The sequence below is a fragment of the Mytilus galloprovincialis genome, chromosome 5 (genome assembly GCF_965363235.1).
Source record: "Mytilus galloprovincialis chromosome 5, xbMytGall1.hap1.1, whole genome shotgun sequence".
NCBI classification, from domain to species: domain Eukaryota; kingdom Metazoa; phylum Mollusca; class Bivalvia; order Mytilida; family Mytilidae; genus Mytilus; species Mytilus galloprovincialis.
In genome coordinates this window covers 58741723-58758658 of record NC_134842.1, presented here as the reverse complement: position 1 = coordinate 58758658, position 16936 = coordinate 58741723, and the positions used below count along the sequence as shown (strand labels likewise).

The following is a 16936-nucleotide window of genomic DNA, read 5'->3' as shown; positions in this document are numbered from 1 at the left end:
TCCTGCAAAATAAAATTTAAAATTAATAGAAGAGAGTTTTTTTTATAAAGCATCAAATTATGCAATGGTTGTTATGTACGGAAGCCGATAAGGGCCATTCAAAAAAAAATAAATTATGTCGTAATTACGACATAGCATGTCGTAATTTCGACATAACATGTCGTTATTACGACATCGCTATGTCGTAATTTCGACATAACATGTCGTTACAACGACATCGCTATGTCGTTATTTCGACATAACATGTCGTAATAACGACATCACTATGTCGTTTTAACGACATAGCTATGTCGTAATAACGACATCACTATATATATTATAGAATATGTATTATCATTGCCAAGAGACTAAATGACACAGAAATTAACAACTATATGTTATCATAATGCCCCCAATAATTAGAAAAGCCCCCGCATAGTCAGCTATAAAAGAGGGACGAAAGATACCAGAGGGAGAGGCCCCGAAATGCTGTGTGGCAGACAGTGTTAACATTAATTAATTATTAGCTCCCTTGGTAAAACTCCAAATTTCATATTTAAAGTATTTCATTGTTGATTAATTTACATGATGCTTAATAAGTATATATTTGTGAATTGCATAGCTTTTGCTATTTGAATTCATTTGTTAAAGATATTTATTCATATTGTAAAGTTTAATATTTGTATCGTTGCAAAATCTTTGGTCACCTTCTTTGGTTACCTTCTGTGAGAAACTTATATAATTTGTAGATCCTATTTAAAGAGATACCGACCGTGAAAGGGATGCAGAGTTTGTTGATTTTGACAAAATTGGCAATTTAGTGTATGAAGAGGTATTTATGTATGGTTTATTTGGATCTATCAAAGGCGTAAATGTAAGTTTTGTCAATTTCATGTTATCTGTAGCAAGATATTGTATCTTCACAAGAAGGAATTTACTTACAAATTTAAACAGTAATGTTGATCTTATTAGACTATTTAAATACACTGTAAAACATTATATAACTTACCTGTATGAATATTTGTGTGATGCAAGATGTATGAGAAATGTTTTTGAGAAACACTTTTTAAAGAATAATATTCTGGTACAAGAAACCGAAGGTGTCATAACAGATAATAGTGATCCTATTTCTTATTCTCTGATCTTCTTGATACTTGGCAGGAACAACAACAGGTGTCGGTTCTTTGTGGCGTTAAAGGCGTTATTTTTACCAAATTTTATTTGACTCGGTGGCTTTATATTAAGCGGGAATAAGAAAAATGTCCAACGACGTTTTTCGTTATCTCAACGACTGAAAGTGAATTTTGTAAGTAGCAGAAAATGAATAAAAATAGTAAGACAATAATAATATCTAACAAAAGTACAAATATTTGCCTCATTGTTCGTGAGTTCAAATATTGCTGATTCAATAAAATCTTCTCTACACAGTCGTTTTTCAAACGGTAGCCATTTTGTCCAAGTTGATATTTCATTTTTCAAAGCAGTTAACGCGTATTTTTTATAATTAATCAAAACAAAAGTTAGATACACGAAGAGTAAAAAATGACAAGATTCTTTTCTTATCAACTACATGTTTGGGTCTTAAAGGAATAAAATGCTTCCACACATTACAAAACAGTAGCCAATTTGTCCAAACGTCGAAAGTTCGAAAGACGCTAATTTCCGTCGTTACATGTGCTAAAGTTTCAATTAAATGTTCATGATAATTAAAACAAATCGTGTTGTGAAATTTGGAAAAACAGGTTGATGATTGCTGCCGAAAAAAAAGATTAGCACATGTTGCTATAGACTCCACCCGGGGACATAGGTTCGACACAGGTTAAATTTTTATTAATCGTTTATAGCTTTTAACGATTTATTTAAAAGATTGGTGAAATGGGGAAAAACATATGAACTTCGTCCAACTTTTGCAAAGACAAATTTTAGACACCAAGACAATCCTCTAAATGTAAAATTCGAATTGAAATTTATATTGTGGAAGTACTCCATAGATCATTTAAAGTCGTCATTTCAGTAAGGTGCAATCACCAATATTAAAAGACTTATACCAGTTCACGGAGTATTTTACTTCGCGATTTGTCCGGCTATTCATGTTATAACTGTCGTGATGAAATTAATTCCTGTACTAGCGAAGCCGGAACTTTTCGTCAATATAAACTTGTGCATGAAATGGAGGTACTAGTAATTGAAAGACAAATCCCAAACAGCGACGAAAACCGTTTCATCGAATTTTAAAAACCCTGGATTATTTAAGCCGTTTTCGCGGACGATCCAGGAGTAGATTACTATATTTTAAAATGTATATCAGAAATTAAACACTATAGATGACTTGCGGAAATAATTCTCAAGCCAAGGTTCAAGTAATTGAAGGGGTGTATTTCGACAACTTATGTACCAGGGAAAATACAATTCTATTCAAATTTAACCAAGGGTAAAAATGTTCGATTTACTTGCAGAGTGTCAGATATATTTGTATTGGGGTTGAGTTAAGATTTAGAAATTTTACAATGACAGATGATATGCACCTTGAAAGTTAAACATCATATGATAAAAGTTTCGTACATCTAAAAAAAAATATCTTTTTTACGGAAAACTGTACCACATCTGCCTATATCTACTTCTGTCCCATCTTTCTTTCCCACATTACTTGCGACAGTAATGCATTTTTAGTTGAAATAACTTAAAGGGTAAACATTATTAAATAGATTTCCACAACTTGAGGTAATTTATGATAAAATGACATCACAAAACGAACAGAACCAGAATCAGAAATTTAAAAAATTTTGTAATATAATAAATAAATCAACCAACATATAAAAAAACGAATAAAACAATCAAAAACCCTCTTCGACGCCGCTTTTTATGTGTAACGTCGTGTTTGACAGTAAATACATGTAGCAATCGATACGTCCATTCACCCTCATTATCACAACCCACGGAGTTGTGCGCTTTTTTAAAGAAAGGTGTTAAGCTTTGCTTGCCTTGATAGAATTTTAGGTCAGTCGGCTTAGTCCCCAATCAGTTTCTTATTACTTTCAGTCAGGATCTATAAAATATATAAGTTTCTCACAGAAGGTAACCAAAGAAGGTGACCAAAGATTTTGCGACGATACAAATATTAAACTTTACAATATAAATAAATATCTTTAATCAATGAATTCAAATACCAAAAGCTATGCAATTAACAGATATATACTTATTCAGCTTCATGTAAATTATTTAACAATGAAATACATTAAATATGAAATTTGGAGTTTTACCAAGGGAGCTAATAATTAATTAATAACACTGTCTGCCACACAGCATTTCGGGGGCTCTCCCTCTGGTATCTTTCGTCCCTCTTTTATAGCTGATTATGCGGGGGCTTTTCTAGTTATTGGGGGCATTATGATATGACCTATAGTTGTTAATTTCTGTGTCATTTAGTGTCTTGGCAATCATAATACATATTCTTTAATATATATAGTGATGTCGTTATTATGTCGTTATTACGACAAGTAATGTCGAAATTACGACAAAGCGATGTCGTTATAACGACATATTATGTCGAAATTACGACATAGCGATGTCGTTATAACGACATGTTATGTCGAAATTACGACATAGCGATGTCGTTATAACGACATGTTATGTCGAAATTACGACATGCTATGTCGTAATTACGACATAAATTTTTTTTTAATTGCCCTTATCGGCTTCCGTAGTTATGCTTTAATTTCGATATATACTAGAGTACAAATTGATATTCTATGGCAGTGAAATGCAAGTTTTGAAATTATAAATTAGAAAGTCGATTTATTCTACCTAAGGTATACAGATATAGAAATCATAGGCGGATCCAGGGGGGGCCCTGCAGGGCCGGGGCCCCCCTTTCCGTGGGAAAAATTTGGTTGATTATATAGGGAATCACTGAAGCATGACTGGAGCGGCCCCCCCCCCCTTATGAAAAGTTCTGGATCCGCCACTGGAAATGATACACCCACATAAGCTATTAATATACATATATTGTCATACCTTTTTTTATATTTTTTATATAACACTTTATAGCATGCAGAAATGACCTTCGTAGGATTATTGGCTATCGGTTCCTAATTCAAACATTTCAATCTAACGATTCCTGCAAATAAAACAAAACGAATGCATTTTCTAAGTCAAAAATGGTGTTCCAAATGTTCACCCTAGTGTTCATCAATTGAATGCGTGGTGTTCAGTTTTTAATGCCTTTGTGTTTCACTTTTGAACACTTGATGTTATGTTAGAGTTATTTAATACTTAGTGTCACGCTAAGTATTAAATAACTCTAACGTCAGTGTTCATCAATTGAATATGTAGTGTTCAGTTTTTAATGCCTTTGTATTTCATTTTTGAACACTTGATGTTAAAGTTCTTAACACTTAGTGTTCATCAACTGAATGTGTGGTATTCAGTTTTGAATGCCTTTGTGTTTCATTTTTTACTGATGTACTGTTTTTGGTAAAGTGCCGAATTGACCATGTCGTCCTTTTTTATCATTTCACTCCACAGTCTCATCTATCCCTCGATATTTGTCAAAACTGAAACACGTTGTTTTTTCTATTTGGAGTTTAATCCACCACTAGAGTAAGTTTACCTTTTATATCTGTCCTCATTTTTTATATCGTTGTGCATATTGTTGAATTATACATTTTATACAACTTCATATTTGATTATTGGTGTTCATTTATGCACGACATGAAAAAATATTGCCGCTGTGAATTTACAGTACTGTTTGTATTTTTTATGTATGCATTTGCCCCTTAAATTCCGTTCATTATTCGTCAATCCCACATATTAGGATTTATTTTTGTGTTTTATTGATGTAGAATAGGGTCACGCTCGAATTTTCTAGAAATACAGTACCGCACAGTTTTAACGTGTGTAAATTTTTTATCGTGCACGGTATGAAAAGTACAGTCAATGACATATGCAACCTGCCATTTATATTGCATATATAGATACTTGCGTGTAACCTTTTTCTGATATATTGATGTTGTTTTTCGAAGTGTAGTGTACAAGAGTCACTTGTATTGAACTATATAACCATTTTCCTTGTGAATGTACTACTTTTTGACATTCATTGAATAAGTGTTGACTTAATAGTATGCTTATGATTGTTATTTTGTACGTTCAGTTTTTCACCCTCTCCGGGGGTCTGTATACGAATAAACAGTTGAACTCTCAACGACTTATCAGTACAGTGAAAAATCTAGATTATAGAGATGAACACAAGATAGATTCAACATGTCACAGTCAGAATCCATTTCTGAAAGAGAGATAAGATCTTCAAGAACACTAACATCAGATGGAGATCACCTTTTCAAACAGTCTAATGAAAGACAATATATCATTAGAACTATAAAACGAGATATAGACGCTATTATACTAGACGTAGAAGATAATCCAGTGGTGGACCTCTCCACAGTGTCAACATACAGAGAGGAACTTTTGAAGCTGTCAGAAAAGTATGAGAAAGAAGCTAACAGATATTTTGATTTCTTAAAATCATATAGGACAAGAGAAAGTGAAAGTGAGCATGCATCATTTATTGTGTCATTCTATGCTTTAAAGGCTAAGATATCAGTGGTCAAACAACATCTAAGTGAATTGCTGCCTAGGAGATCAATAGAAAATAGTGAACGAACTCACAAAAGTCGTAGCTCCCAACATAGTTCCCGTTATACTGGGTCAACAAGACACTCGTCACCAAGTGCTCAATCAGAGATTCTTAAACAAACAGTGAAACTTGAAACCGCTAAGACACGACTTAAATATGCCAAAGAGGAGGCGGAGTTGTTGCACCGCGAAGCTACACTCAAAGCAGAGAAAAACGTCCTCGCTATGAAGTGAGACGTTGACAAAGCTGAGTCGGGATTACAAGCTGTTGAGAAGGCATTGGATTTCGATCTTAAAGACTATGGTGAAAGTTACGAACCACCAAGGATCGCTAATCCAGTAGTTCAACATGCCAATAAAGACAGAATGTCCGAAAGAAAGTACCGTAGTGCTAACGTACCAGATACACGTAACATTACAGAACAACGTACAGCAGAATTTGTGGAGCAACAGCGCTCACATCATTCCTTACATTTGAGCAAACATGACCTTAAAGCGAACAATGTAAACATTCCTATTCATTCTTTAGGACCATTGAATCCTACAGCACAACCTTTTGTTCCAACCAAGAGGAACGAAGCACAAGAATTGGCCAAGTTCATGGTGAAGAAAGACTTAATCACATCTAGACTCATATCATTTGCTGACCAGCCGTCACATTACTCATCTTGGAAAATTAGTTAGCAACACATAATGACTGAGTTAGATACAAACCCATTGGAACAGTTGGACCTTCTTACAAAGTATTTGGGACTAAGCTCAAAACAGCATGCTCAGAACATAAGATGTGCTAATGCTCATAATCCGGCTACTGCAGTGCGTCTTATATGGGAACGCTTAGATGCTAGATTTGGTAGTCCAGAGATGATCGAATCCTCACTTCACTCACGTATAGTTAACTTTCCAAAACTTTCAAACGATAACCGAAAGGAACTTTATGACTTAGTAGACTTAGCTGCAGAGATAGATTCTATTCGTAGAGATGAAAAGTTTTCTACTATATTTGCTAACTTCGATTCCTCCCTTGGTGTAAATCGTTTTGTAACCAGACTACCTTACAACATTCAAGAAAAGTGGACTACTACCGCCAATGGTTATAAGTCAAAGAACAATGGAGCATATCCGCCATCCTCCTTCTTTGTGCCATTCCTGCAAAACATTGCTAAAGTACGTAATGACCCTGGATTCATTTATGACAATCAAGACACAAAACCAACCACATCAAAGCAAACCAGATTTCAAAGTCCCACGCAAGTGTCAAGCATCAAAACCGACATTGGTAACAATGACTACAGGCCACCGTTTCAGAAGTCGAATGAGGACTTATGTCCACTTCACGGAACTAACCATACACTCAACACGTGCCGTGGTTTTCGTGCTAAACCATTATCAGAGAGACTTTATTTAATTAAGCAGAAAGGTTTGTGTTTCAAGTGTTGCGGACCTAAGAGACATTTCCGTGACAAATGTAAAGAGGATGTCAAATGTAGCGTGTGTGGTTCTCATTCCAAGTTTGTACGATCACGAAAAATAAATGAATTAAATTGGATTAAAAAATTACAGACAGTCTACCCTCTCGGTCTTAATGATAATATCATGGGAATTGGCAATATATCAAGAACCGATTCTGTTAACATTTTGGATATAGTTTCTAAAACTGTTCGTAAAAATCGTTCTCATGGACGCAGAAAAAATCGGAATCAAAGAAAATTTCGGACCAACCATACAAATATTTCGGACCTAATTTCCATTTCAAAAAACAACGGCAGACATTATCTGTTAACCAAGCTTTGTTCTTTACCTATAAATAAATTAAATAAAATTTTAGAGGATTGCAACACAATTTCATATTACAGTCCTAAGTATGAAATTGTCCAAATTATAATGGCATATTGTTATTCTAAACTGTTTCCAAAAATTGATCGCCCTGAAGATCATAAAAAACATTTTATTAAAATAAAGTATGTCAATAAAGGTTTTGATTTTGTAAATATTGCCGGTATTTTTAACGACCATTCTGTTAAAGACCAAATTCCTGGATATTTTGATAATACTGAACTCCCTCTCATTTGTTATATTTACAAGAAATCTACCCGAAAATATGTGTTTAATTATAGCCAATTGTGTAAAGATGTAAATATCACTGAAAATACACCTATGTCGTGTAATTGCAGTAATTCAGAATACACCTATGGACCAATTTCCCATGTTATAACAGGAGACCTTAACATCGTTCGCGACCGAGAGTTAAAATCATTCCTCAGTAAAGGACCTAAATATCGTCCCCCGTCAACTATTAACTGGAATGAGTGTCGTAATATCATCAACGACTCACTCCGCGCCTACTGTTTGAAATGGGTAAAACGGGAAAAAGCTGACAAAAAATCTTTGGACTCTTTTTTTAATTCAGTAATGAAGATAGTTGATATTCGAATACAACATTTTAAAGAACATTTTACCCTCAACAAAAACTATAAAAACCCTATTTCGCGTATCAAAAATAAACTAACAGAACTAGCCAAGGAATTTGTTTTTGTCCCGGCTGATAAAGCTGCGAATAATATCATTATTGTTTGACGTAAATTTTATATAGAGGTTCTGCAAAAGGAAATCACGAATTCACCAACATTCCAACTGACTTCATTTTCAGAAAACGACATCTGTAACAAACATAAACTTTTAGCTACTTCTTTACAAGCAGAACCAAACACAATGAAAGTCCCAAGTATGTACTGGCTTCCGAAGCTGCACAAAAAACCTTACAAATATAGATTTATTTCATCTTCCAGCCATTGTTCAACTACTAAATTGTCTGTTTTACTTACTAGTACACTTGGTACAATAAAAAACCTGATAATAAATTGTTCAAATAAGGCCTTTGAAAATAGTGGAATTAATTACTTTTGGAGTGTCAAAAACTCGTTGGAAGTACTTGATAAATTGCATGCATATATTGGTGATTTTGAATCTGTTCAAAGTTTTGATTTTTCTACCCTATATACCACTTTGCCTCATATTCTTATTAAGAAAAAATTCACATCCCTAATTAACTGGGCATTTAAAAAGTCGGAATGCGAGTACATATGTTCAAACTCTTTTAGATCATTTTTTAGTAGCAATAAACAAAAGAACTATGTCAATTGGACATGCTTTGATACTATTTATGCACTTGAATTTTTACTTGATAACATTTTTGTTCGCTTTGGAGATTCCGTATATCGTCAAGTTATTGGAATTCCAATGGGGACTAACTGTGCACCACTTATTGCGGACCTGTTTTTGTATTGTTATGAGGTACAATTTATGACTAAAATTAGCAAAGACCCATCAAAACAACATTTGATACAAAAATTTAACAATACTTTTAGATATTTGGATGATATATTGGCTCTAAATAATGACGACTTCAGTATGTATACTAAAGAAATTTATCCTGTAGAACTTACTTTAAATAAAGCTAATGATAACAATGACCACTGCCCTTTCCTCGATCTTGATATCTATATCATAAACGGGAAGCTTAATACAAAAATTTATGATAAAAGAGATGATTTTTCATTTCCTATTGTTAATTATCCATTTTTAGATGGTGACGTTCCCTTGTCACCATCTTATGGTGTTTATATATCTCAACTTGTACGATTCGCTCGTGTATGTAACAATGTATTAGATTTTAGCGAGAGAAATTTATGTATTACTGAAAAATTATTACACCAGGGTTTTCGATATCACAAACTGGTCAAAACATTTACTAAATTTTATCACCGGTATAAGGAAATAATTCGTAAATATAACTCAACATGCAGACATCTTATACGTTCAGGTATTTCACATCCAAAATTTTATGGAAATATTCTTTATAAAGCACAAAAATGTCAGTATTCTCCTCAGAAACTAACAAAACCTTTAAATAGACTTATTAAAAGGGGATATAGTTACGATACTGTTGTCAGGTCATTAAAGATTGCATATTTTGGCTTTAACATTGATTCACTGATAGGGTCTTTGCATCGGAACTAAACACATTTATTTCTAAAAAAACAGTTGTTGGCATGACACGGGTTATGTTCTTCTCATATATTTTATGATAGTATGATACTAAACCCCTAACGGGAGGGATTGTACCTGATATTCATATGATGAAGACATAATCTTTCAATCAGTTTAATTGAGGTCTGGAGCTGGCATGTCAGTTAACTGCTAGTAGTCTGTTGTTATTTATGTATTATTGTCATTTTATTTATTTTCTTTTGTTACATCTTTTGATATCAGACTCGGACTTCTCTTGAACTGAATTTTAATGTGCGTATTGTTATTCTTTTACTTTTCTACATTGGCTAGAGGTATAGGGGGAGGGTTGAGATCTCATAAACATGTTTAACCCCGCCGCAATTTTGCGCCTGTCCCAAGTCAGGAGCCTCTGGCCTTTGTTAGTCTTGTATGATTTTAAATTTTAGTTTCTTGTGTATAATTCGGAGTTTAGTATGACGTCCATTATCACTGTACTATTATGCATATTTTAGGGGCCAGCTGAAGGACACCTACGGGTGCGGGAATTCTCGCTACATTGAAGACCCATTGGTTGCCTTCGGCTGTTGTTTGCTCTATGGTCGGGTGGTTGTCGCTTTGACATATTCACCATTTCCTTTCTCAATTTTATTCTTGTGACCATCCTTCAGCCTTACACGTAGACGTTGAAAATGAACCCCAGCAAAAGCACGAGGACGAGAATTCAAATGAACACATAAGCAGCACATGCACAAAAACATGTGACTCGATAAACAATACTAGTAAATCTTGCTCCAAGATAGTACTTAGTTTTAGTTTAAACATATTTATTTATAGTGTATTGGGAAACAAGTTTTGCAACTTATATTAATCCCTTTCCACTTTGCGGGAAAGTGCGTGCCAAAGTATATCGTTCTGATAGACCAGAACATTTCAAAACTGTTTACTTCGTGATAGACGACAAAAGTAACAGAACTTTAGCTACTTCAGACTTCTTCAATTTCTTCAGAGAAAATGGCAAAGAAATCAAATACGCACTTGCTTCTTGTGCAGGGAGGTTTGTCAGTAGTGGAAGAAGGGCTTCCGGATACGCACTAGAGTCACTGGACGGGTCATCATGTCTTAATGTACCTGAAATAATCGAATGTAGCGACATTCCTAACAATCGTGAGGAGATACCCTCACCTGTTATAGCCTTTAGTTATCCTCACATGAAGGACATAGCGAGTTGTATTCCTGACATTGGCAATCAGTCTGAGATCCAGATGTTAATAGGCCGTGACCTAATTAGAGCACACCATGTTATTGAACACCGTGTAGGAGTCAACGATGTACCGTATGCACAACTTTTACCCTTAGGATGGGTTATTGTGGGGAATGGATGCCTTGGAAGATTTCAGGAACAACAACTTGTCAATGTGTAATCTACTTTATTGTTTCCTTGTGATAGTGAGACACCAGTTGGATTAGACCCAACTTTCGAGAAGTTCATACCAGACAAACCTTTTTTAGAGAACGGTAGGCAAATATCAAACCATGGAACAAAATCATTTGATATGAACTTAGGTTGCAACTCTGAAAAGCCCACACATGTGGTAGATACAGTCGCTTCAAACTGCAGATCAGTGCTCAAAGCATTTCAATCAGTTGACCTTGCCACAAATCTCAAGGACCTCGACCTTGGATTGGCAGATCTCTTGTTACAGATGAGCTTAGGTCTCTCCTGGGACACAGAACTGGACGAGTTCATCTTAAGAGTGTCTTCTGACAACAAGCCATTTACACGCCACGGATTTCTGTCAACAGTCGACAGTTTGTATGACCCAATTAGCTTAGCAACACCCGTGATTATGAAGGACAAGTTATTTATACGTCCAACCTTAAGGCTTTCATCTACTTGTGATTGGAATAATCCATTCCCAGAATCACTAAATCAAACACGGGAATCAAGTTTACCTCCATTGAGCCAACTTGAACATTTGCCTACACAGAAGAAGTACATTGGACTTTCATGTGTAAACAGTGTTAAACAAGAGGACTTCACCTTCTTAGATGCTTCAAAAGATGCAATCACAGATACATACTTTAACCTGTATAGTGCAAGTGCCGTTAACATAAACTTTCACTTCAGACCGATTACTTAGGACCATTTTGCTCCTTGAAGCCGAGTGACTATGGTAGTGATATCGTTTAATCAACCACATTTGATACATAAATAGTTATTATAACATTGTTAGGGACACACATGTTAATTTTTCATATGACATTATCCTTTGATTTTTAAAAATGTAGTGATTTCATAAGAAATCAGAGGAGGAGTGTACTGTTTTGGTAAAGTGCCGAATTGACCATGTCGTCCTTTTTTTATCATTTCACTCCACAGTCTCATCTATCCCTCGATATTTGTCAAAACTGAAACACGTTGTTTTTTCTATTTGGAGTTTAATCCACCACTAGAGTAAGTTTACCTTTTATATCTGTGCTCATTTGTATATCGTTGTGCATATTGTTGAATTATACGTTTTATGCAACTTCATATTTGATTATTGGTGTTCATTTACGCACGACATGAACAAAATATTGCCGCTGTGAATTTACAGGACTGTTTGTATTTTTTATGTGTGCATTTGCCCCTTAAATTCCATTCATTATTCGTCAATCCCACATATTAGGATTTATTTTTGTGTTTTATTGATGTAGACTGGGGTCACGCTCGAATTTTCTAGAAATACAGTACCGCACAGTTTTAAAGTGTGTAAATTTTTTATCGTGCACGGTATGAAAAGTACAGTCAATGACATATGCAACCTGTCATTTTTATTGCATATATAGATACTTGCGTGTAACCTTTTTCTGATATATTGATGTTGTTTTTCGAAGTGTAGTGTACAAGAGTCACTTGTATTGAACTATATAACCATTTTCTTTGTGAATGTACTACTTTTTGACATTCATTGAATAAGTGTTGACTTAATAGTATGCTTATGATTGTTATTTTGTACCTTCAGTTTTTCACCCTCTCCGGGGGTCTGTGTATACGAATAAACAGTTGAACTCTCAACGACTTATCAGTACACTTGATGTTAGAGTTCTTAACACTTAATGTTCAGCTAATATACGTGGATGTCAAAAATCATCATTTATTTCAGATGTATAACAGACAGACGATCACAGACTGGTTATTCATCAATTTAGGAAATCATCAGTTATTTACGTTTAATCTAAATCCTGTTCTTTAATTCGTCTTTTATGTTGAAAATTTGAATATAACAGTTATGAATATTTGACAAATATATATCTGACATGAGAAAATAGCAAGGAAGCCATCGAACTACCTATGGATATTATCCTAACTTGTTACTCACTTCTTTCGTGTCCATGTGGGACAGAAGTCCCTTCTCCAGTTCTCTTCCTTATGTGTATCCATTCGTCGTTTAACCGCCTAAATCACCAGCCGATATCTGTTTCCGGTATTTGGTACCCTGGTATATTTTTTTAACGCGAGGTGTTCAAAGTTTCGAGCGATTTGAACACTGATTGAACATGTAATGTTAATAAACTGAACGGTTCATGAAATAAGATAGCATCGACATATTTTTATTACGATATTATCATAACAGGCCTCATTGATATGCATAATTATGTCACTTATAAGTAAAACTAGTAATAATAATAAAATAAGTTCATAAACTATACATATATGCCAGCTTGGAAGTTTAATATTTCACAATTACTAAAATAATAGTCAAAAATTCACAAGATCATCATCCTGCGTAAACATTCATATATATTAAAGAATTTATTTTTGAATTTGACAATTAGAAGGATAGAAAATCGGACAAACGACTATCTTCTTTTTTAGATCAGAATTTGAACACCGGTGTTCACTGTGTCTGAACACACATGTTAATATTTTTAACACAAACGTTAAAACTTTAAACACGTCTCTAAGCATGAACATATGACGTCAAAATATTTTAACATTCGGTGTACAAATTTTGAACGCGTCCGGACGCGTCAGGCGTCAGGTATATTTACAGTGTACATATATGTAATATTAGGTCAATGTCAGAAAAATATATACTTTTTGTATTAGGCTGAGAAACTGGAGAAGGGCAAGGTTCTACATTTCAAACTTATTTTGCTCTAAATGAATCATGCTTCTTTTTGTAACTTCATTGGGGTGTAAAAGCGTTGACCGAAGTAGTTTTTTTATGAAGCGCGGAATCGCTTCATTCTAAAAATGTGCGCACGGTCAACGCTTTTACACATCTATGAAGTTACAAAAATAAACATCCAATACTTATAGTTACATTTTTTAGCTAGGATCGTGAAAACACGATTTCCATCAAGTTTTTCTTTAACATGTGCACTTTATTGTGGGACCTCGTTCCATCTTCATTATGTTATGAATGTTAATTTCAGAAGGACGCGAAATTGCTTTTAGTCAATCCAAATAACTGTATCATAATGAAACATACATCTAATGTAATTATTCAATGATGAAATTGACATAGCACCAAATAAAGCCGTGTTACTACATTTAGGAAACACAACTAGTTGCAGTATAAACTTATTTTCCTCTCACGTGGAATAAAATGTTAAGTGTGGTTTCTGTCAGACAAAGTCACATGGTTGCGAATTGAATAAGTAGAAACAGTTCAGGTCATATTTTGGTGTAAGAAAACACAAACATCACAAGAATGTCCCCACAGAGTAGGTAATTCCTGTCGATCAATAATTCAAACTTCGGTAATGTGAAAATAGTGTAGTGTAAGGATATATAGATTCTATGAATGCATTTCTGTTTTTTATTTGGGTTAACTTGTCAAGTTGTCTCTTTGACACATTCCTGGTTTCCATTCTCAATTCTAGTTTGTGTTTCAGAGGGGCTTAACTCTATATTTTGGAATGAAAGCATCTAAAGGGTGTGTTTAACAATCATAATTCAATATAATGTATGGTTAATGATTCATAAAAATGTATGGTTAATGATTCAAAATAATGTATGTAAATGATTCAAAATAATGTAAGATTAATGATTCAAAAAAATGTATGGTTAATGATTCAAAATAGTGTATGGTTAATGATTCAAAATAATATATTGATAATGTATGTTTATGATTCAAAATAATGTATGGTAAATGATTCAAAATAATGTATTGTACTGAAAAATTATTACACCAGGGTTTTCGATATCACAAACTAGTCAAAACATTTACTAAACTTTATCATCAGTATAAGGACATCATTCGTAAATATAGCTAAACATGCAGACTTCTTATACGTTCAGGTATTTCACATCCGATTTTTTATGGAAATATTCTTTATAAAGCACAAAAATGTCAGTATTCATCTCAGAAGCTAACAAAACCTTTAAATGGACTTATTAAAAAGGGATATAGTTACGATACTGTTGTCAGGTCATTAAAGATTGCATATTTTGGCGTTAATATTGATTCACTTATAGGGTCTTTGAATCGGAACTAAACACATTTATTTAAAAACTAGATGTTGGCATGACACGGGTTATGTTCTTCTCATATATGTTATGATGGTATGATACTAAACCCCTAACGGGAAGGATTGTGCCTGATATTCATATGATAAAGACATAATCTTTCAAACAGTTTAATTAAAGTCTGGAGCTGGCATGTCAGTTAAATGCTAGTAGTCTGTTGTTATTTATGTATTATTGTCATTTTGTTTATTTTCTTTGGTTACATCTTCTGACATCAGACTCGGACTTCTCTTGAACTGAATTTTAATGTGCGTATTGTTATGGGTTTACTTTTCTACATTGGCTAGAGGTATAGGGAAGGGTTGAGATCTCATAAACATGTTTAACCCCGCCGCATAGTTGCGCCTGTCCCAAGTCAGGAGCCTCTGGCCTTTGTTAGTCTTGTATTATTTTTAATTTTAGTTTCTTGTGTACAATTTGGAGTTTAGTATGGCGTTCATTATCACTGAACTAGTATGTATATTTGTGTACCAGCTGAAGAACGCCTCAGGGTGCGGGAATTTCCCGCTGCGCTGTAGACCTATTGGTGACCTTCTGCTGTTGTCTGTTCTATGGTCGGGTTGTTGTCTCTTTGACACATTCCCCATTTCCATTCTCAATTTTATTAATGATTCAAAATAATGGATGTATAGTTAATAATTCAAAATAATGTATGTTAATGATTCAATATAATGTATGATTAATGATTCAAAATAATGTATGTTAATGATTCAAATAATGTATGGTTAATGATTCAAAATAATGCATGTATAGTTAATGATTCAAAATAATGCATGGTTAATGATTCAAAATAATGTATGTTTAATGATTCAAAATAATGTATGGTTACGTATACTGAACAAGTTTTATCACAAATACTAACGTATCTTATATAGATTAGACCAATTCATCGAGTGTTACACAATATTTCTTCGCTCGAGATGGTTTTTTTTTTTATTATTTGAAACGCGAGGCATGCGGACTGAATAAGGGTAAGAATAAGAGAAAGTATTAAATCCAGTTTTGTTCATGTCTTACTAACGAACAATGTTTATTTACATTTACATCATATTAATATGAAAAACGTGGTCACACTTCAAATTACTAGAAAATAATGATCCCAGCAGGACACTAAATATACCAACGGTATGGGGTTTTATCATTCTTAAGGTCGCGTGGTTGCCTATCCATTGATTGCTTTCATCCACTTTATTTGAACTTTGTTGGATAGTTGTCTCATTGGCAATGATACCACATCTCCTTATTTTTATATTATTATGATATAAATTGATTTGTTTGAAAGACGATGAGACATTGCATGATCAACTAAATATTTTACCTGAAAAGTAAGACTGCACCAAATGCAACGAGAAACTGTTTAAATAAAAGCATTTCCTCTGTCCGTATCCCTTGTCAGACACTAAGTATTTCACCAAAAGAAAAGGGAAAACTTACAACTTACAAGTCGAATAAACAAAATGACAATACTCGGAAACCAGACACCGATTATAAATCCGGTGCATTGTCAGAACATGTCAATTTTTTTATAGGAAAAGGACGTCTTTAAACATTACTTTTAAATTGATAGTTTCATAAAGAAATAATTATGTCGTTTGTTCAATTCAGTTGTTTGTGTATACCGTGGATTTTTACGTTATCATATGAAACATATAAAACTCTATCGTGTAGAAAAATATATATCTTGAAACAGCACTTGAACAATAAGGAACATCTTAAATGAACATAAATGACATAACATTGTCACATTGCCAATCATACCACATCTTAAATGAATTCCATTCAGATAGTGATACATAT

At 33.8% G+C, this 16936-nt stretch overlaps 1 protein-coding gene across 1 annotated transcript in view; it reads right to left on the bottom strand.

Annotated features, from left to right (window-relative positions):
• The window catches only part of LOC143076138 (uncharacterized), a 30753-nt gene extending 14164 nt beyond the window's left edge, over nucleotides 1–16589 (bottom strand). The window contains exon 1 of the mRNA XM_076251803.1: nucleotides 16458–16589. Coding sequence (XP_076107918.1) covers nucleotides 16458–16510 — 53 coding nt within the window. The 5' untranslated portion in view covers nucleotides 16511–16589. The remainder of the gene's footprint in view (nucleotides 1–16457) is intronic.
• Nucleotides 16590–16936: the final 347 nt, after the last annotated feature.